Source organism: Tachysurus vachellii, chromosome 17 (assembly GCF_030014155.1).
Source record: "Tachysurus vachellii isolate PV-2020 chromosome 17, HZAU_Pvac_v1, whole genome shotgun sequence".
In the NCBI taxonomy this organism is placed as follows: Eukaryota; Metazoa; Chordata; class Actinopteri; order Siluriformes; family Bagridae; genus Tachysurus; species Tachysurus vachellii.
Genome location: NC_083476.1, coordinates 15,756,501 through 15,778,337, shown reverse-complemented (window position 1 = coordinate 15,778,337; position 21,837 = coordinate 15,756,501). Strand labels below are relative to the sequence as shown.

General features: G+C 37.0%; 3 protein-coding genes and 1 pseudogene across 3 annotated transcripts; all 4 read right to left on the bottom strand.

The window, feature by feature from the left end:
- Positions 1 to 1,827: 1,827 nt before the first annotated feature.
- Positions 1,828 to 2,796, bottom strand: LOC132860174 (odorant receptor 131-2-like). Its single transcript, XM_060891285.1, has one exon. It carries the CDS (start codon positions 2,794 to 2,796, stop codon positions 1,828 to 1,830), a length of 969 nt encoding a protein of 322 aa, XP_060747268.1.
- A 1,735-nt stretch (positions 2,797 to 4,531) lies between these two features.
- Positions 4,532 to 5,498, bottom strand: LOC132860266 (odorant receptor 131-2-like; annotated as a pseudogene).
- Positions 5,499 to 12,417: 6,919 nt separating this feature from the next.
- On the bottom strand, positions 12,418 to 13,386 carry LOC132860273 (odorant receptor 131-2-like). The gene has a single exon (XM_060891420.1). The coding sequence runs from the start codon at positions 13,384 to 13,386 to the stop codon at positions 12,418 to 12,420; it is 969 nt and encodes a 322-aa protein (XP_060747403.1).
- A 6,833-nt stretch (positions 13,387 to 20,219) lies between these two features.
- LOC132860274 (odorant receptor 131-2-like) lies at positions 20,220 to 21,188 on the bottom strand. The gene has a single exon (XM_060891421.1). The coding sequence runs from the start codon at positions 21,186 to 21,188 to the stop codon at positions 20,220 to 20,222; it is 969 nt and encodes a 322-aa protein (XP_060747404.1).
- Between the last annotated feature and the right edge of the window lie 649 nt (positions 21,189 to 21,837).

Sequence of the window (21,837 nt, the reverse complement as noted above, 5' to 3'; positions counted from 1 at the left end):
CAAAGTTGGGATATGCGAAGAAAGAATTTCACTTTCTTCGTGTTTTAATGTATATGTGACAAACAAATGCTTCATTAATTCAAAGTAAATATGATAACAATATTAACAATCCCTCTTTAACTGTATCTGCATGATTTTTGCATTGTGGTGTTTTTCTTGTGCTGGGGTTGTGGGCTTTTAGATCAGACTACATCTTTGTATTGTTTTTTTGAAAACTGATTTACAATTAAATGTGGTCAACTCTCATCAGCTCTCTCATCTGTTCTTTAATAGGATGACTCTAAACATACTATAAGTCATGTTTAATGGTTTCTCAATTAATTTTTTTTTTGCTTAATGTTTTTATGTTGTATTCCTTTACCAAAATCTATGGTCACAAGCTGCTCCTACATTCCTCTTTGGGAATTCCACCAGTTTTAACTTGGCATGAGAGCTTTAAATAGTCATAAAAAGTGTTCAGTGTTCACAAAACACTAAACACTGTGTCCGTATTAGTTTTATAAACTATATACTGTATAGAAACTATAAAACTATATAAACTATATAGTTTACTATATAAACTATATAGTTTTATAAAACTATTTTCTATTGTTTAATGTTTCAAACCGTTGAAAAAAGAATGCTAAGACACATGATACATTCAGGAACTGCTTATTTTTTTGCTGTATTGCAGAGGTAACAAAGTAAGACACCATTGTCTCATTTGAATGATGTGTGTTTTTGGGCCTTCTTCCAGTAACATTAGGCCTTAACTAACTCATTAGGACTTGGTAAACAGCTCAAAAATTGTCATTAGCATTAACAGTTTCAGAGTGTAATAAAGTCTCTGAACCTAACACTCAATAACCGCAGGCTTCTTAAAGTAGCTTCCTAAGAATCTGAAGATAATTGATGCTTATTAAGAAGAGGAAGTCTATAAAAAGATATATAAGTAAGATATACAGCACATACTTTCCATTGCCTGGAGCGTCATTAAGAAATAGCAGTTAAGGGAAGTTGCGTGGAACTTAATTCAAGGTCTGAAAACTATTCTGGGCAGAACCACAAAGGAAAACCGCTGTATGATGCTATGGATTTTTGCTAGGAAAAGTGAATATTAAATGTGAACACAAAGACTCTGCCTTTCTCTTTTCTTCAGAAAAAGATTTTAAATACAAAACAAATGACAAAAATCTTTTGCATAAAACTACATGATCTCAGTCTTCATATGCACATGACCATCTCCCAAAGAGCACAGTGTTAATCAGCAGAAGCAGGAGTGCCACAGTTTACACTTTCTAATAGCTTTCACTCATATTTGATGCCAAATAAATGCATTTGTATAGATAAAATAAATCCCAGTAATCATCATTTAAGTGTACTGAGTCATTAAATCTTTCTGGAGTTGAAAGGTTTATTGTAAATTTATATCTAGTAAACTCATATATCCTTGTATTACTTTATTTTAAATAAGCACAAACATGAAACATTTTTAACAGGAAAATTGGCTATAAGAACTGAACACAATATCTACACGTGTTTCTTTAAGTTGGCATTTTCTGTATTCTCTACTAAACATGAAACACTACTATATTATACAGTTTACTGTGTACAGTATGATCTTTTCAGCAGTACATAGTCTCAGAGTACTTACAATATGGTCTTCCAGGCCGTGTTTGGCTTTGAAGTGAAACACACGGATAACTGTTTTCAGTTGTATTTAACAGAGTATTTAAATGAGGTAGTAATGTAACTGTTCATAACAATTCACACTATATTTTTGTCATGAGTTTCTACAACAGAATATATGACACTAAACATGTTTAAGAATCCTTAAGCATCTGAAATTCAGTGTACATTGACAGTAGACCTGCGTTTGCCTGTGGCACAGCGAAAGTAGTAGATAAACAAAGGTCTTACAGCAACATCCCTCAGTCCATAGATGAGTGGGCTTAAGCAGCGTGGCAAGATCAGCACAAACAAATAGTTTAGATAACGAAGATCTACATAGAGGCTGGTGCTGGTGCTGCTCGTTGCTGTAACTCGATCTATAATGCTAAAAAGAAAGGAAGTAAGGCAGAGGGACAGCTGAATGATGTGCAGCAGCACGGTCTTGTGAGCTTTTACAGCAGAGTCATTATTGGAGGAAATGGACCTGGCTGTGATCAAAATTCTAATATAAGTGAAAAGGATGATCACAGACACTGACACAAAGAAGAATATGTTGAGGCCCTGTTGAAGATTTACTTGCCATTGCTTTATGAAGAGTTTTTCTCTTGTGCAAAATATTTGCGATGAAAAAACTGTAGGATCAGTCAATAATACATAAAGCACGTCAATTATGAAGTGCATCATACTCATATACCAAATAATTCCAATAGCAATATAAGTTCTTTTCTGAGTGGCTATTTCAGCATGTCTTAGAGGAAAGTTTATAGCCACATAACGCTCTAGTGACATCACAGCCAGGATTAAAGGTGCGTTATAGAAAGTTGTGCCTGAAACAAAAACTAAAACAGTACAAGCAGCCATGACTAATTTGAGAGAGGCCAGAACTAAAATATACAACAAAGAGGAAAAAATGAGATGTATCGAGTCATTGAAAAGCATGTGGTTAAACAGAATGTAGCGTGGTGTCACTTTAAAAACAGGCTTACTCCAAAGAGTATAGACCATGATAGCATTTAAATAGATGAAGAACAGAGACATTAATATTGAAAATATGACTTTTGACATTTTGCCTTCAGTCATTGCAAGCAGGAATATTTGCTGATGTATAAGCAAATCCTTAACTGTGCTATCATTAGAAACTGACATTATATGATATAATAAAATAAATAAAATATAATACACATTTACAGAAAGTATTAACTGTACTTATCTCTATACAATTCACCAGCACTTTCTCACAGATCAGATTTTTCAATTTTGTAAATTGTTTGCATTAATCTGGTGCAGAATCCAATTTCATATGTGAGACTTATGTGAGTCCAGATCTGAAGAGTAATGCTAATGTGAACTGTTGTTTATAATAGACACCATTCGAGTCCCAGGGAGAGATGATGACATATGTCTGTGTTTCAATAGTAGAAGAGAGAGAGAGAGAGAGAGAGAGAGAGAGAGAGAGAGAGAAAGAGAGAGAGGGCATTGGTCTTCCATTTGGGCTGTCTGTTATATGAGGTTTCGTGAAATTACCCTAATGAATAACCGTTTAGAATATTGTTGAGCCACATGTTCAGTGCACTACTTAGTAATAGATATCCAAATGTTCATGTGGTGAAATAAACTTGTGCAATGTCAATTAAAGATATCTATAAATATTTAATCACAAAGGTCACAGCATTCAAGGGTCAGCTTTCCCTAGGCCCTAGAGAATACCTTATGTTGGCTAAATTAAAGATGTTACACTGTAGAGAAGGGTATGTCACATTCTGGGGTACAAATCAGTCTTGGTGTCAAGGATTCACTGCAGCTTTCCAGGCCCTTTCAATGACAAAAAACAAATCTATTTCAGAAACTCCTGAGATTTTTACACACAACAGCCTGTAGAGTTTTCAAACTTTTTCATTTGACCAATTTCCCAACCACAAACAATGTCTAAAACACAGTGACGATAGTGATCAGTAAAAGTAAAGATATTTCAGAATAGGAGTAGTTGCAGATTTAAATATGTATAAATAGAAAAAGTTTTAATAAAGTTCAAGCAAATGAACTAAGCCATTATTTCCTTCTGAAGAAAACATTGTCTATAAGAACAAAAATCTGTTATAAATGTATATTCAGTACATACATTCTGTCTTTTCTCTTTCACTTATTATGGAGAAAAAAATACTATATACATACATTGAATTAGGGTTGTGATTAAAACAGACAAAAAGTCAGGGTACTAAATACTTTGACAAATATACTTTGTTTTTTTAGCTGACTACCACTACAGTATTGTGGTTGAAATTAAATAGTGAATATGAGCAAACACTGAGGACATTAAGCTTTAATTTATTAATACAGAAGACATTACAGAACTTTTTATATTCATCCAATTTCAACATTTTTACACAGTGCTAAAATCAATTAGTAAAGTCACATACATCAGAATACAATAGATAACTCTATCCCAGCCTATCAAATAATGATCAATTAAGTGTACTTAAGCAATTAATTATTTCTAAAGAAAAAAGGTTTCTTTTAAATTATTATCCAGAAAGCTCATATGTTGCTTGTATGACTTATTTTAAATAAACACAAACTTAAAAGGGTTTTCAAGATAGGAAAACTGGATATAAGCCCTAACTGTGTTAAAGTCTTTTCAAACATGTACATGTATAACTTTAATAAAATAGTTTAAACATCAGACTAAATGAAATGGCATTGTGAGAACACAGCCTCATGCAAATAATCAGTGTTTTTCTTTAAGTGAAACACATTGAATCGAAACTCCTAGTAGAGTGGGACAAAACAATTCATACTTTATTTTCTTCTTATTGTTCTACAACAAAAAATAACATAGTGATCAGGTTTAAATATTACTAAGCATTTGAAAAATGTCTTTAATTTAGTGTACACTGACAGTAGACCTGCGTTTGCCTGTGGCACAGCGAAAGTAGTAGATGAATAAGGGTCTTATAGCATCATCTCTCAGTCCATAGATGAGTGGGCTTAAGCAGCGTGGCAAGATCAGAACAAATAAATAGTTTAGATAACGCAGGTCTATAAAGAGGCTGGTGCTGGTGCTGCTCGTTGCTGCAGCTCGCTCTATAATGCTAAAAAGAAAAGAGGTGAGGCACAGGCCCAGCTGAATGATGTGCAACAGCACAGTCTTGTGAGCTTTTGCAGCAGAGGCTTTATTGGAGGTGATGGACCTGGTTGTGATCAAAATTCTAATATAAGTGAAAAGGATGATCACAGACACTGACACAAAGTAGAACATATTAACCCCCTGATAAGAATCTACTTGCCATTGCTTTATGAAGAGCCTTTCTCTTGTGCAAAATATTTGTGATGAAAAAAATTTAGGATCAGTCAATAATACATAAAGCAAGTCAATTATAAGTTGTATCATACTCATACACCAAATAATTCCAATAGCAATATAAATTCTTTTCTGAGTGGCTATTTTAGCATGTCTTAGAGGAAAGTTTATAGCCACAACGCTCTAATGACATCAGAGCCAGGTTTAAAGGTGCATTACGGAAAGTTGTGCTAGAAATAAAAACTAAAAAAGCACAAGCAGCCATGACTAACTTGAGATAGGCGAAGCTTAAAATATACAACAAAGTCGTAACAAAGAGCTGAATCGAGTCATTAAAAAGCATGTGGTTAAACAGAATGTAGCGTGGTGTCTCTTTAAAAACAGACTTGCTCCAAAGAGTATAGACCATGATAGCATTCAAATAGATAAAGAACAGAGACATTAAAATTGCAAAACAGACTTTTGATACTAATCCTTCAGTCAGAACAAGCTGGAAAATTTGCTGATGTATAAGCAAAACTTCAACTATGCTATCATTAGAAACTGACATACTATGCTACAAAAAGTGAACATAAAATATTTACAGATATCACGTAATGCAATAAAGGATGAGTCTCTAAAAAGCACAACCTCTTCCTCGCAGATCAGATTAGAGATTCAGTAACAAAGAGAAGACAAATTGCATGCTTGCACTAATCTGTTATATCTGGTATAAAACCACACATTGATATGGGACTCCAGCTCCAAAAAATAAAACTGACCCTGAGATGACATTTATAATAAGCACCAGAGAGAGATGATGACACGTGTCTGAGCGTAAATAATAGACCTCATGAGTTTATACATTCCTGTGATGTCATTCAGTTTCCATTTGTGACTATTTATGTGATGCATGTAGACAAATTAATTTGTTTACGGTTTACAGTTTATTACTGCAATGTCAAACCGCTTTTACACACAACACAGTATAGCAGTCAATATCTGTAATATCAATATCTTTATGATTTTAAAAAATCTTTTATTTTTTTACATTCAGTATGAGATGTCTTGATCCAGGAGTCAAGCAAACAATTCATTCAGCCTGTGCAAACATAATAAGGAAGCAATATTGACATGGCTGATAACCGCTAATCAACATTTTGATACTATAATAGAAATATCTAGAATTGACACCAGATTAATACATGCATGATAATGAATCACCTATTTTAGGTTAATACCTAACTGCTACATTTGAAAAAAGTCTGATAGAGAAACATATTGGGTGTTTATCATGATTCAGTGATCGGAGCCGAATCCAAGATGTAAAGTTCCAAGATGGCGGTGCGGCAGTAGCACACAGCAGGCACTCCGGACCCAATATAGTGCTTATGGTCCTGGAGAAATATTGTCTTATTTCACATGCAATTTCACCTATTTGTCCGGTATCAACTATATACGGTTGAAATGATAATAAAAGCTTCTTGATCCCAAAATGTAAACCACTGCAGAGGCCATTAATTGTTTAGGTCTCTTTTTTTATGTAAACCATCCAAATTTAAACAGACATGTATTGGGTTGAATTTAGGGTTTCACTCATATTTTGTCTGTGCATAATACCTCAGCTATTTCTAATTATTTGTATTCATGACTTAATAAATATATTCATACTCAGTCCTATTTATTGACCTGAATGGGATCTAGGGAAAAATTACCTTTATCAGCTGGGTAGTGTATAAATGGCCCAATTCACACTTCACATTAACATGCATCCTGTATGATTGGCTCAAATGATCAGCGCTAAGTATTGGTTTGAACGGGGCAAATGCGTGTTGAAGTCATATTGTGATCTGAGCATGCAAACCACATTTGTAGTATGATTATTAATGCTTCTCAATTAATAGTTCTTGGACGGCAATAACCCAGGACATGAGGTGGGATCAGAGCCTAAGAGCTTTAAGTTAAGCAGATATATTAGAATTGTGTTGTACAGAGTTTAACCAGTTCCCCCAAAAGACTGGTAAAGTATACAACTATTCTATTCTTATTATACTTTCCCTGATAGTAAAATATGTTGAAGCATCTGATATCTTGAATTTAGTGTATATTATTGTAGACTTGGTTTTGCAGAAGATAGGGTTGTACAGCATCGTCAATCCGTAAATTAGTGGGATTAGTCAACATGGCAAGATCAGCACAATCAAATATTTTAGAAAATGCAGGTCTGCAACAAGCAACTGCCATTGCTTTACAAACAGCATTTCTCTTTCACACAATATTTGTGGGGTTAAATAGTTCAAATCCATTTTTATTCCATAAAGCAAATAAATTCTAACAGTTATAAAGCCTGGTGGGCACGGTGGCTTAGTGGTTAGCATGTTCGCCTCACACCTCCAGGGTCAGGGTTCGATTCCCGCCTCCACCTTGTGTGGGTGGAGTTTGCATGTTCTCCCCGTGCCTTGGGGGTTTCCTCTCCCGGTCCAAAGACATGCATGGTAGGTTGATTGGCATCTCTGGAAAAATTGTCCAGAGAAAAATTGTGTGTGTGTGTGTGCCCTGCGATGGGTTGGCACTCCGTCCATCGTGTATCCTGCCTTGATGCCCAATGATGCCTGAGATAGGTACAGGCTCCCTGTGACCCGAGGTAGTTCAGATAATTGAATCATTTAATCTTCTAATACTGAAATAAGCAATTAAAACATGCATAAACATCAATTAGCTCTTCAAGATTAGCCTCCTTTGCCAAAAAGTCTCTTCTTGTAATTTAATCTCTGTCACCGCTGTCGCTATGGAACCGGGCAGGAAACAAGTGAGTCTCCCGTGGAGTTCTTAGTCAAGCCTGACACATCAGCCAATCAAAGAAAGAGGCTCCAGTTACCACCCTCATTGGCCCTACAGTTTGCGTATCGTCCAAACCACTCCACAGACGATGCCATTGCCACACCCCTTCATTTAGCCCTCACCCACCTGGACAATAAAGACACTTATGTATGAATGCTGTTCACAGACTTTAGTTCAGCAATTAATACAATCATCCCTCTGCACCTGATTGGGAAGCTGATCCTGCTGGGACTAAATACCTCCCTCTGCACCTGGATCCTGGACTTCCTGACTGGGAGACCTCAGTCAGTCCGGATCGGGAACAGCACCAGCACCACCATACTGAACACTCGAGCCCCTCCGGGCTGCATGCTCAGTCCACTGCTGTTCATTTTGCTGACTCACGACTGTGCAGCAATACACAGATCGAACTATATCATCAAGTTCGCCGATGACACGACTGTGGTGGGTCTCATTAGCAAGAACGACAAGTCAGCATACAGGGAGGAGGTGCAACAGCTAACTACCTGGTGTAGAGCCAACAACCTGTCTCTGAATGTTGATAAAACTAAAGAGATGGTTGTTGACTTCAGAAGAGCACAGAGCGACCACTCTCCGCTGAACATCGATGGATCATCCGTAGAGCTCGTCAAGAGCACCAAATTTCTTGGTGTTCATCTAGCAGAGAACTTCACCTGGTCACTCAACCCCAGCTCCATTACCAAGAAAGCCCAGCAGCATCTCTACTTCTTACAAAGTAGTGTTAATTTCGTCACCTATTTTTAATTTAGTCTTAGTCTTGTGCCAAATGTCCTTGTTAGTTTTAGTCATATTTAGTCATTCACATATCTTTTTTTGTTAGTCAAGTTTTAGTCGATTAAAAGTCTTTTAATTTTAGTCTAGTTTTAGTCAAAAAATTGTAGTCTTTTTTTAAAATAACACATTATTACTGAGATTATTACTGATAAGCATTTCAGTAAAAAAAAAAAAGTGTTTCACATATCTCAAACACTGGTTAAATGTCATAATTACCTGACAAAATACACTTGTTGAATGATTTTTGTTGAATGCAAATCTTAAAGGTGTCTGGTTTTCAATTTCTGATTTAGGAGACACATTCACAAATGATTAACCTGCTCTAACCTGAATGTGTGGGTGGTTAGCCTTTAGATGTCATTTAAGGTTGGTGGTGTTTTTCCCCGAAAAAGCAGAGACAATTGTAGATGAAAATGAAGAGAGATTTTATCTTAGTTTTTATTTTATACAAAACATTTTTGCCTCGTCTTTTTTCGTCAACAATAATGCATGTTAATTTAGTCTTAGTCAGCGTTTTTGGACAGTGGTGCAGTCTTGTCATCGCCTCGTCTTAGTCATGAAAAAAAAAGGTTGTTGACGAACATATTTCGTCTCGTCTCGTCTGACGAAATTAACACTATTACAAAGGCAAAGAAAGGCACATCTCCCTCCCCCCGTCCTGACTACTTTTTACAGAGGGAGCATTCTGATCAGCTGCATCACTGTCTGGTTTGGGAACTGCACCATCTCGGATTACAAAACCCTGCAGCGAGTGAGGACAGTTGAGAAGATCATTGGAGTCTCTCTTCTCTCTATCATGGACATTTACACCACACGCTGCATCCGCAAAGCCAACAGCATTGTGGATGACCCCACACACCCCTCGCACACCCTCTTCACCCTCCTGCCGTCTAGAAAAAAGGTAACGAAGCATTAGGCCCTCACGACCACACTGTGTAACAGTTTCTTCCCACAAGCCATCAGACTCCTTAATAACTGGAACTGAACTGTTCTGAGTACAACATACACAAGCACATCACCTGTATGGACTGCACAGACATACAACAAATACACACACTTCCAATATACTGTACATCCATCAACCTGTTTACATGCTGTTTACATCCATCAACCTGTTTACATGCTGTTTTTGCACACTTTTTTCCTCTTTGCACACACTATCTAACATTTCAGTCGTTTGCTGGTTTGCACAATTCTTTACATTATCTCAGGGACCTTCTGCTATGAAACTGTGTTCATTATAGTATTACTGCATGCAATATTGTTGAACATATAGTATTTACACTGGTCGGTGCTGTTTCTGTTTAATGTCTTTTGTGTAGTGTCTTTTTTGTATTATTTGTATCGTCTTGTAATTTTTTTGTTTGCACTGTCTTTGTTCTGCACTGTCTTGTCTGTCTTGTTTGTCTTGTCCTGCACTGTTTGCACCAGGTTGTACAGTTGCACTTTATGTGGCTAAGACGTACTAAGACCCTAGCCCTTTCTTTGTTTTATGTAGCACCATGGTCCTGGAGAAACGTTGTCTCATTTCACTGTGTACTGCAACAGCTATATATGGTTGAAATGACAATAAAAGCTTCTTGACTTGACATTTTGACTGCAAGAGAATGTTTCCCAGATCATCAGCATCAGTTTTTCATGAGTGTCTGTAACTTAGCAAACAGTTTTACAGCCTGTTCACTGACAACACCTGCTCAGAACATGTAGTCTAGGCCAGTGGTTCTCAAACTTGGGGCCCTGAGATGCTGCCAGGGGGCCCCGGTTCACTGACAACACCTGCTCAGAACAAGTAGTCTAGGCCAGTAGTTCTTAAACTGGGGGCCCTGAGATGGTGCCAGGGGGCCCCAGCTTTATGTCATTTTATAAAATAATGAATTTATCATAAATTCTATGTAATTAAATCTCAGAAAAATAAGGCTACTAACCAGCAGCATTACATTGTATAATTTAATATGTTTTGTTTAATTCAAATGTTACGTTTTGGAATGTTTTATATCATAAATTTTCTTTTGGGGGGGAAAGTAATAAGTTTAAGAATCGTTGGTCTAGGCCTAGTCATCTTTTCGTTATCACACGATGACTGACATTTAGTCACATTAAACATCTCTCTCCAAACAGGCTTAATAATTTTATTAGCACTAAATAAATCAAAGTGTATTGCATTGTTGATGTTATTGGCCATTTTTAAAATCATGTCATATTTGATATCCTGATCATGGATACATTAATTGCATCTGCCTTTCAAAGATGTCAACTAAAAGGCAACTAAGCATTCTCTCATTCGCCATGAGAGGAAAGCCCCCTAAAAAGTCCAGGTTGCAGGATGCTGGCCCAGAGAAGGTAGCGAAAAGGGTAGGCCCTATTGTTTGCTTGGGGGGTTGGAGATGTCACTCTTGCCTGTCTTCAAAACTTGAGAGCCCTGACCATGTTGATAAATAGGATGTAGCGTGGCGTCTCTCTAAAATAGGCTTGCTCCAAAGAGTGAAGACCATGATGACATTAAAACAGATGAAGAATATAGACATTAGTATTGCACAAATTACTTTCATTATTTGTCCCTCAGTCAGCACAACCTGAATTATTTGCTGTACAAACAAAATCACTGTGCTGCTATTATAAGATTTCTAATAAGAATAGATAACATTTACATATGATGAGCATTTACAGATCTATGTCCTTTGATGCTGAACCCCACTTTCATATATGAGATGAGATCTGAATACGAAGACCCGAGTGAACTAATGGTTATAATGGAGACCATGTGGACCACAGGTATATTATATATGTGATCTTATTTTTCTAAAAAATGTTTTTTGAATTTTGACAATGACTATTTATAAAATATGTTGAATGTTTGAATAAAAGTGTTTAGAGATAAGAAAGATTGATTAACATGGTGTAATATAGTTTTGTCAAGGAGGAGGACAGAATTATTGAAAATTATGTCACGTGACTCCTGCTCTGTGCTGCCACTGCGGCTCGTGCTGAATTGAACAGGCACATGTCACTTTACAACTATAAGGTCACAGGCCATCAGTCCAGCACGCTGTGTGGTGTATCAGTCCTGTCAGATGAACTCATACTGCACCTTCCATGCATCATTGGCGCTATATATTTTATTTTGAATTTTGAAAATATTCATTGACTGGTAGATCAGAAATGACTCCCAAACACTTATTGCGTGGATGAATAACTTATGTACAACTTATCTTTAAATATTATAAATGTAAAGATAAAATTGAATATCAGTAATGACCCTGATACTTGTACTGAAGATCCTTTCCACACACAACTGTTTGACTCTATAGTTTACAGTTGTGGATAAGACCACTCATAATAGCATTGTCTTGTATCACCCATGAGAGCATTTTGATTCTGGTTCTTTTCAGTGTTTTTTTAATGTTTCTTGGACATTTCTTCTTGCTGCTGTCACTTCTGATTCACTCATTATGGAGAAACCCATGTTGCTTTATGACAAAGGCCAATAAAAAAAAGTATATACATATATTGAATTGGGTTTCTGATTAAAACAGACAAAAAGTCAGGGTGGTAAATACTGAGGATATTAAGCTTTAGTTTGTTAATACAGAAAAATTACAGAACCTTTTATATTGATCCAATTTCAGTATTTAACACAATGCTAAATTCTATTAGTAAAGTCACATACATCAGAATACAATAGTTAACTCTATCCAGCATTGCTCAAGAATCACAAGCTCAAGCTTTTGTCATGTTCCTCATCAATACCATGACTTGAACATCATAGAAAACATGTAGCTAAATCTTAAATATGCTGTGCCTATGACACTAAGCACATTTATGAATCCCTAAGCATCTGAAATAAAGGTCTAAATTCAGTGTACATTGACAGTAGACCTGCGTTTGCCTCTTGCACAACAAAAATAGTAGATAAATAAAGGTCTTACAGCATCATCCCTCAGTCCATAGATGAGTGGGCTTAAGCAGCGTGGCAAGATCAGCACAAACAAATAGTTTAGATAACGAAGATCTACAAAAAGACTGCTGCTGGTGCTGGTCATTGCTGCAGCTCGCTCTATGGAGCTATAAAGAAAGGAAGTAAGGCACAGGCCCAGCTGAATGATGTGCAGCAGCACAGTCTTGTGAGCTTTTAAAGCAGAGGCTTTATTCGTGGAAATGGACCTGGCTGTGATCAAAATTCTAATATAAGTGAAAAGGATGATCACAGACACTGACACAAAGTAGAACATATTAACCCCCTGAAAAGCATCTACTTGCCATTGCTTTATGAAAAGCCTTTCTCTTGAGCAAAATATTTGTGATGAAAAAAATTTAGGATCAGACAATAATACATAAAGCAAGTCAATTATAAATTGTATCATACTCATACACCAAATAATTCCAATAGCAATATAAGTTTTTTTCTGAGTGGCTATTTCAGCATGTCTTAGAGGAAAGTTTATAGCCACATAACGCTCTAATGACATCAGAGCCAGGTTTAAAGGTGCATTACGGAAAGTTGTGCTAGAAATAAAAACTAAAAAAGCACAAGCAGCCATGACTAACTTGAGATAGGCGAAGCTTAAAATATACAACAAAGTCGTAACAAAGAGCTGAATCGAGTCATTAAAAAGCATGTGGTTAAACAGAATGTAGCGTGGTGTTTCTTTAAAAACAGGCTTACTCCAAAGAGTATAGACCATGAGAGCATTCAAATAGATAAAGAACAGAGACATTAAAATTGCAAAACAGGCTCTTGCTACTAATCCTTCAGTCAGAACAAACTGGAAAAATTGCTGATATATAAGCAAAACTTCAACTATGCTATCATTAGAAACTGACATACTATGCTACAAAAAGTGAACATAAAATATTTACAGATATCACATAATGCAATAAAGGATGAGTCTCTAAAAAGCACAACCTCTTCCTCGCAGATCAGATTAGAGATTCAGTAACAAAGAGAAGACAAATTGCATGCTTGCACTAATCTGTTATATCTGGTATAAAACCACACATTGAAATGGGACTCCAGCTCCAAAAAATAAAACTGACCCTGAGATGACATTTATAATAAGCACCAGAGAGAGATGATGACACGTGTCTGAGCGTAAATAATAGACCTCATGAGTTTATACATTCCTGTGATGTCATTCAGTTTCCATTTGTGACTATTTATGTGATGCATGTAGACAAATTAATTTGTTTACGGTTTACAGTTTATTACTGCAATGTCAAACCGCTTTTACACACAACACAGTATAGCAGTCAATATCTGTAATATCAATATCTTTATGATTTTAAAAAATCTTTTATTTTTTTACATTCAGTATGAGATGTCTTGATCCAGGAGTCAAGCAAACAATTCATTCAGCCTGTGCAAACATAATAAGGAAGCAATATTGACATGGCTGATAACCGCTAATCAACATTTTGATACTATAATAGAAATATCTAGAATTGACACCAGATTAATACATGCATGATAATGAATCACCTATTTTAGGTTAATACCTAACTGCTACATTTGAAAAAAGTCTGATAGAGAAACATATTGGGTGTTTATCATGATTCAGTGATCGGAGCCGAATCCAAGATGTAAAGTTCCAAGATGGCGGTGCGGCAGTAGCACACAGCAGGCACTCCGGACCCAATATAGTGCATATGGTCCTGGAGAAATATTGTCTTATTTCACCTGCAATTTCACCTATTTGTCCGGTATCAACTATATACGGTTGAAATGATAATAAAAGCTTCTTGATCCCAAAATGTAAACCACTGCAGAGGCCATTAATTGTTTAGGTCTCTTTTTTTATGTAAACCATCCAAATTTAAACAGACATGTATTGGGTTGAATTTAGGGTTTCACTCATATTTTGTCTGTGCATAATACCTCAGCTATTTCTAATTATTTGTATTCATGACTTAATAAATATATTCATACTCAGTCCTATTTATTGACCTGAATGGGATCTAGGGAAAAATTACCTTTATCAGCTGGGTAGTGTATAAATGGCCCAATTCACACTTCACATTAACATGCATCCTGTATGATTGGCTCAAATGATCAGCGCTAAGTATTGGTTTGAACGGGGCAAATGCGTGTTGAAGTCATATTGTGATCTGAGCATGCAAACCACATTTGTAGTATGATTATTAATGCTTCTCAATTAATAGTTCTTGGACGGCAATAACCCAGGACATGAGGTGGGATCAGAGCCTAAGAGCTTTAAGTTAAGCAGATATATTAGAATTGTGTTGTACAGAGTTTAACCAGTTCCCCCAAAAGACTGGTAAAGTATACAACTATTCTATTCTTATTATACTTTCCCTGATAGTAAAATATGTTGAAGCATCTGATATCTTGAATTTAGTGTATATTATTGTAGACTTGGTTTTGCAGAAGATAGGGTTGTACAGCATCGTCAATCCGTAAATTAGTGGGATTAGTCAACATGGCAAGATCAGCACAATCAAATATTTTAGAAAATGCAGGTCTGCAACAAGCAACTGCCATTGCTTTACAAACAGCATTTCTCTTTCACACAATATTTGTGGGGTTAAATAGTTCAAATCCATTTTTATTCCATAAAGCAAATAAATTCTAACAGTTATAAAGCCTGGTGGGCACGGTGGCTTAGTGGTTAGCATGTTCGCCTCACACCTCCAGGGTCAGGGTTCGATTCCCGCCTCCACCTTGTGTGGGTGGAGTTTGCATGTTCTCCCCGTGCCTTGGGGGTTTCCTCTCCCGGTCCAAAGACATGCATGGTAGGTTGATTGGCATCTCTGGAAAAATTGTCCAGAGAAAAATTGTGTGTGTGTGTGTGCCCTGCGATGGGTTGGCACTCCGTCCATCGTGTATCCTGCCTTGATGCCCAATGATGCCTGAGATAGGTACAGGCTCCCTGTGACCCGAGGTAGTTCAGATAATTGAATCATTTAATCTTCTAATACTGAAATAAGCAATTAAAACATGCATAAACATCAATTAGCTCTTCAAGATTAGCCTCCTTTGCCAAAAAGTCTCTTCTTGTAATTTAATCTCTGTCACCGCTGTCGCTATGGAACCGGGCAGGAAACAAGTGAGTCTCCCGTGGAGTTCTTAGTCAAGCCTGACACATCAGCCAATCAAAGAAAGAGGCTCCAGTTACCACCCTCATTGGCCCTACAGTTTGCGTATCGTCCAAACCACTCCACAGACGATGCCATTGCCACACCCCTTCATTTAGCCCTCACCCACCTGGACAATAAAGACACTTATGTATGAATGCTGTTCACAGACTTTAGTTCAGCAATTAATACAATCATCCCTCTGCACCTGATTGGGAAGCTGATCCTGCTGGGACTAAATACCTCCCTCTGCACCTGGATCCTGGACTTCCTGACTGGGAGACCTCAGTCAGTCCGGATCGGGAACAGCACCAGCACCACCATACTGAACACTCGAGCCCCTCCGGGCTGCATGCTCAGTCCACTGCTGTTCATTTTGCTGACTCACGACTGTGCAGCAATACACAGATCGAACTATATCATCAAGTTCGCCGATGACACGACTGTGGTGGGTCTCATTAGCAAGAACGACAAGTCAGCATACAGGGAGGAGGTGCAACAGCTAACTACCTGGTGTAGAGCCAACAACCTGTCTCTGAATGTTGATAAAACTAAAGAGATGGTTGTTGATTTCAGAAGAGCACAGAGCGACCACTCTCCGCTGAACATCGATGGATCATCCGTAGAGCTCGTCAAGAGCACCAAATTTCTTGGTGTTCATCTAGCAGAGAACTTCACCTGGTCACTCAACCCCAGCTCCATTACCAAGAAAGCCCAGCAGCATCTCTACTTCTTACAAAGTAGTGTTAATTTCATCACCTATTTTTAATTTAGTCTTAGTCTTGTGCCAAATGTCCTTGTTAGTTTTAGTCATATTTAGTCATTCACATATCTTTTTTTGTTAGTCAAGTTTTAGTCGATTAAAAGTCTTTTAATTTTAGTCTAGTTTTAGTCAACAAATTGTAGTCTTTTTTTAAAATAACACATTATTACTGAGATTATTACTGATAAGCATTTCAGTAAAAAAAAAAAAGTGTTTCACATATCTCAAACACTGGTTAAATGTCATAATTACCTGACAAAATACACTTGTTGAATGATTTTTGTTGAATGCAAATCTTAAAGGTGTCTGGTTTTCAATTTCTGATTTAGGAGACACATTCACAAATGATTAACCTGCTCTAATCTGAATGTGTGGGTGGTTAGCCTTTAGATGTCATTTAAGGTTGGTGGTGTTTTTCCCCGAAAAAGCAGAGACAATTGTAGATGAAAATGAAGAGAGATTTTATCTTAGTTTTTATTTTATACAAAACATTTTTGCCTCGTCTTTTTTCGTCAACAATAATGCATGTTAATTTAGTCTTAGTCAGCGTTTTTGGACAGTGGTGCAGTCTTGTCATCGCCTCGTCTTAGTCATGAAAAAAAAAGGTTGTTGACGAACATATTTCGTCTCGTCTCGTCTGACGAAATTAACACTATTACAAAGGCAAAGAAAGGCACATCTCCCTCCCCCCGTCCTGACTACTTTTTACAGAGGGAGCATTCTGATCAGCTGCATCACTGTCTGGTTTGGGAACTGCACCATCTCGGATCACAAAACCCTGCAGCGAGTGAGGACAGTTGAGAAGATCATTGGAGTCTCTATTCTCTCTATCATGGACATTTACACCACACGCTGCATCCGCAAAGCCAACAGCATTGTGGATGACCCCACACACCCCTCGCACACCCTCTTCACCCTCCTGCCGTCTAGAAAAAAGGTAACGAAGCATTAGGCCCTCACGACCACACTGTGTAACAGTTTCTTCCCACAAGCCATCAGACTCCTTAATAACTGGAACTGAACTGTTCTGAGTACAACATACACACGCACATCACCTGTATGGACTGCACAGACATACAACAAATACACACACTTCCAATATACTGTACATCCATCAACCTGTTTACATGCTGTTTACATCCATCAACCTGTTTACATGCTGTTTTTGCACACTTTTTTCCTCTTTGCACACACTATCTAACATTTCAGTCGTTTGCTGGTTTGCACAATTCTTTACATTATCTCAGGGACCTTCTGCTATGAAACTGTGTTCATTATAGTATTACTGCATGCAATATTGTTGAACATATAGTATTTACACTGGTCGGTGCTGTTTCTGTTTAATGTCTTTTGTGTAGTGTCTTTTTTGTATTATTTGTATCGTCTTGTAATTTTTTTGTTTGCACTGTCTTTGTTCTGCACTGTCTTGTCTGTCTTGTTTGTCTTGTCCTGCACTGTTTGCACCAGGTTGTACAGTTGCACTTTATGTGGCTAAGACTTACTAAGACCCTAGCCCTTTCTTTGTTTTATGTAGCACCATGGTCCTGGAGAAACGTTGTCTCATTTCACTGTGTACTGCAACAGCTATATATGGTTGAAATGACAATAAAAGCTTCTTGACTTGACATTTTGACTGCAAGAGAATGTTTCCCAGATCATCAGCATCAGTTTTTCATGAGTGTCTGTAACTTAGCAAACAGTTTTACAGCCTGTTCACTGACAACACCTGCTCAGAACAAGTAGTCTAGGCCAGTAGTTCTTAAACTGGGGGCCCTGAGATGGTGCCAGGGGGCCCCAGCTTTATGTCATTTTATAAAATAATGAATTTATCATAAATTCTATGTAATTAAATCTCAGAAAAATAAGGCTACTAACCAGCAGCATTACATTGTATAATTTAATATGTTTTGTTTAATTCAAATATTACGTTTTGGAATGTTTTATATCATAAATTTTCTTTTGGGGGCCAAAGTAATAAGTTTAAGAATCGTTGGTCTAGGCCTAGTCATCTTTTCGTTATCACACGATGACTGACATTTAGTCACATTAAACATCTCTCTCCAAACAGGCTTAATAATTTTATTAGCACTAAATAAATCAAAGTGTATTGCATTGTTGATGTTATTGGCCATTTTTAAAATCATGTCATATTTGATATCCTGATCATGGATACATTAATTGCATCTGCCTTTCAAAGATGTCAACTAAAAGGCAACTAAGCATTCTCTCATTCGCCATGAGAGGAAAGCCCCCTAAAAAGTCCAGGTTGCAGGATGCTGGCCCAGAGAAGGTGGCGAAAAGGGTAGGCCCTATTGTTTGCTTGGGGGGTTGGAGATGTCACTCTTGCCTGTCTTCAAAACTTGAGAGCCCTGACCATGTTGATAAATAGGATGTAGCGTGGCATCTCTCTAAAATAGGCTTGCTCCAAAGAGTGAAGACCATGATGACATTAAAACAGATGAAGAATATAGACATTAGTATTGCACAAATTACTTTCATTATTTGTCCCTCAGTCAGCACAACCTGAATTATTTGCTGTACAAACAAAATCACTGTGCTGCTATTATAAGATTTCTAATAAGAATAGATAACATTTACATATGATGAGCATTTACAGATCTATGTCCTTTGATGCTGAACCCCACTTTCATATATGAGATGAGATCTGAATACGAAGACCCGAGTGAACTAATGGTTATAATGGAGACCATGTGGACCACAGGTATATTATATATGTGATCTTATTTTTCTAAAAAATGTTTTTTGAATTTTGACAATGACTATTTATAAAATATGTTGAATGTTTGAATAAAAGTGTTTAGAGATAAGAAAGATTGATTAACATGGTGTAATATAGTTTTGTCAAGGAGGAGGACAGAATTATTGAAAATTATGTCACGTGACTCCTGCTCTGTGCCGCCACTGCGGCTCGTGCTGAATTGAACAGGCACATGTCACTTTATAACTATAAGGTCACAGGCCATCAGTCCAGCACGCTGTGTGGTGTATCAGTCCTGTCAGATGAACTCATACTGCACCTTCCATGCATCATTGGCGCTATATATTTTATTTTGAATTTTGAAAATATTCATTGACTGGTAGATCAGAAATGACTCCCAAACACTTATTGCCTGGATGAATAACTTATGTACAACTTATCTTTAAATATTATAAATGTAAAGATAAAATTGAATATCAGTAATGACCCTGATACTTGTACTGAAGATCCTTTCCACACACAACTGTTTGACTCTATAGTTTACAGTTGTGGATAAGACCACTCATAATAGCATTGTCTTGTATCACCCATGAGAGCATTTTGATTCTGGTTCTTTTCAGTGTTTTTTTAATGTTTCTTGGACATTTCTTCTTGCTGCTGTCACTTCTGATTCAATCATTATGGAGAAACCCATGTTGCTTTATGACAAAGGCCAATAAAAAAAAGTATATACATATATTGAATTGGGTTTCTGATTAAAACAGACAAAAAGTCAGGGTGGTAAATACTGAGGATATTAAGCTTTAGTTTGTTAATACAGAAAAATTACAGAACCTTTTATATTGATCCAATTTCAGTATTTAACACAATGCTAAATTCTATTAGTAAAGTCACATACATCAGAATACAATAGTTAACTCTATCCAGCATTGCTCAAGAATCACAAGCTCAAGCTTTTGTCATGTTCCTCATCAATACCATGACTTGAACATCATAGAAAACATGTAGCTAAATCTTAAATATGCTGTGCCTATGACACTAAACACATTTATGAATCCCTAAGCATCTGAAATAAAGGTCTAAATTCAGTGTACATTGACAGTAGACCTGCGTTTGCCTCTTGCACAACAAAAATAGTAGATAAATAAAGGTCTTACAGCATCATCCCTCAGTCCATAGATGAGTGGGCTTAAGCAGCGTGGCAAGATCAGCACAAACAAATAGTTTAGATAACGAAGATCTACAAAAAGACTGCTGCTGGTGCTGGTCATTGCTGCAGCTCGCTCTATGGAGCTATAAAGAAAGGAAGTAAGGCACAGGCCCAGCTGAATGATGTGCAGCAGCACAGTCTTGTGAGCTTTTAAAGCAGAGGCTTTATTCGTGGAAATGGACCTGGCTGCGATCAAAATTCTAATATAAGTGAAAAGGATGATCACAGACACTGACACAAAGTAGAACATATTAACCCCCTGATAAGCATCTACTTGCCATTGCTTTATGAAAAGCCTTTCTCTTGAGCAAAATATTTGTGATGAAAAAAATTTAGGATCAGACAATAATACATAAAGCAAGTCAATTATAAATTGTATCATACTCATACACCAAATAATTCCAATAGCAATATAAGTTTTTTTCTGAGTGGCTATTTCAGCATGTCTTAGAGGAAAGTTTATAGCCACATAACGCTCTAATGACATCAGAGCCAGGTTTAAAGGTGCATTACGGAAAGTTGTGCTAGAAATAAAAACTAAAAAAGCACAAGCAGCCATGACTAACTTGAGATAGGCGAAGCTTAAAATATACAACAAAGTCGTAACAAAGAGCTGAATCGAGTCATTAAAAAGCATGTGGTTAAACAGAATGTAGCGTGGTGTTTCTTTAAAAACAGGCTTACTCCAAAGAGTATAGACCATGAGAGCATTCAAATAGATAAAGAACAGAGACATTAAAATTGCAACACAGACTCTTGCTACTAATCCTTCAGTCAGAACAAACTGGAAAAATTGCTGATATATAAGCAAAACTTCAACTATGCTATCATTAGAAACTGACATACTATGCTACAAAAAGTGAACATAAAATATTTACAGATATCACATAATGCAATAAAGGATGAGTCTCTAAAAAGCACAACCTCTTCCTCGCAGATCAGATTAGAGATTCAGTAACAAAGAGAAGACAAATTGCATGCTTGCACTAATCTGTTATATCTGGTATAAACCACACATTGAAATGGGACTCCAGCTCCAAAAAATAAAACTGACCCTGAGATGGCATTTATAATAAGCACCAGAGAGAGATGATGACACGTGTCTGAGCGTAAATAATAGACCTCATGAGCTGTGATGTCATTCAGTTTCCTTTTGTGACTATTTATGTGATGCATGTAGACAAATTAATTTGTTTACGGTTTACAGTTTATTACTGCAATGTCAATCCGCTTTTACACACAACACAGTATAGCAGTCAATATATGTAATATCAATATCTTTATGATTTTAAAACATCGTATTGATCGTACCGCCGTTTCACACTCGGCTGCAAACCGTCCCAGTGCACGCTGAAGGTCCTGATTTGAAGAAGCCAACAGGACAACATCATCTGCAAAAAGCAGAGACGAAATCCCGTGGTCCCCAAACCGGACTCCCTCCGGCCCCCGACTGTGCCTAGAAATCCTGTCCATATAAATAATAAACAGGACCG

What these genes read in the sequence shown, in the direction of transcription:
- LOC132860274 (XM_060891421.1), bottom strand. Translation starts at nt 21,188, where the DNA reads ATGTCAGTTTCTAATGATAGCATAGTTGAAGTTTTGCTTATATATCAG.
- LOC132860174 (XM_060891285.1), bottom strand. Translation starts at nt 2,796, where the DNA reads ATGTCAGTTTCTAATGATAGCACAGTTAAGGATTTGCTTATACATCAG.
- LOC132860273 (XM_060891420.1), bottom strand. Translation starts at nt 13,386, where the DNA reads ATGTCAGTTTCTAATGATAGCATAGTTGAAGTTTTGCTTATATATCAG.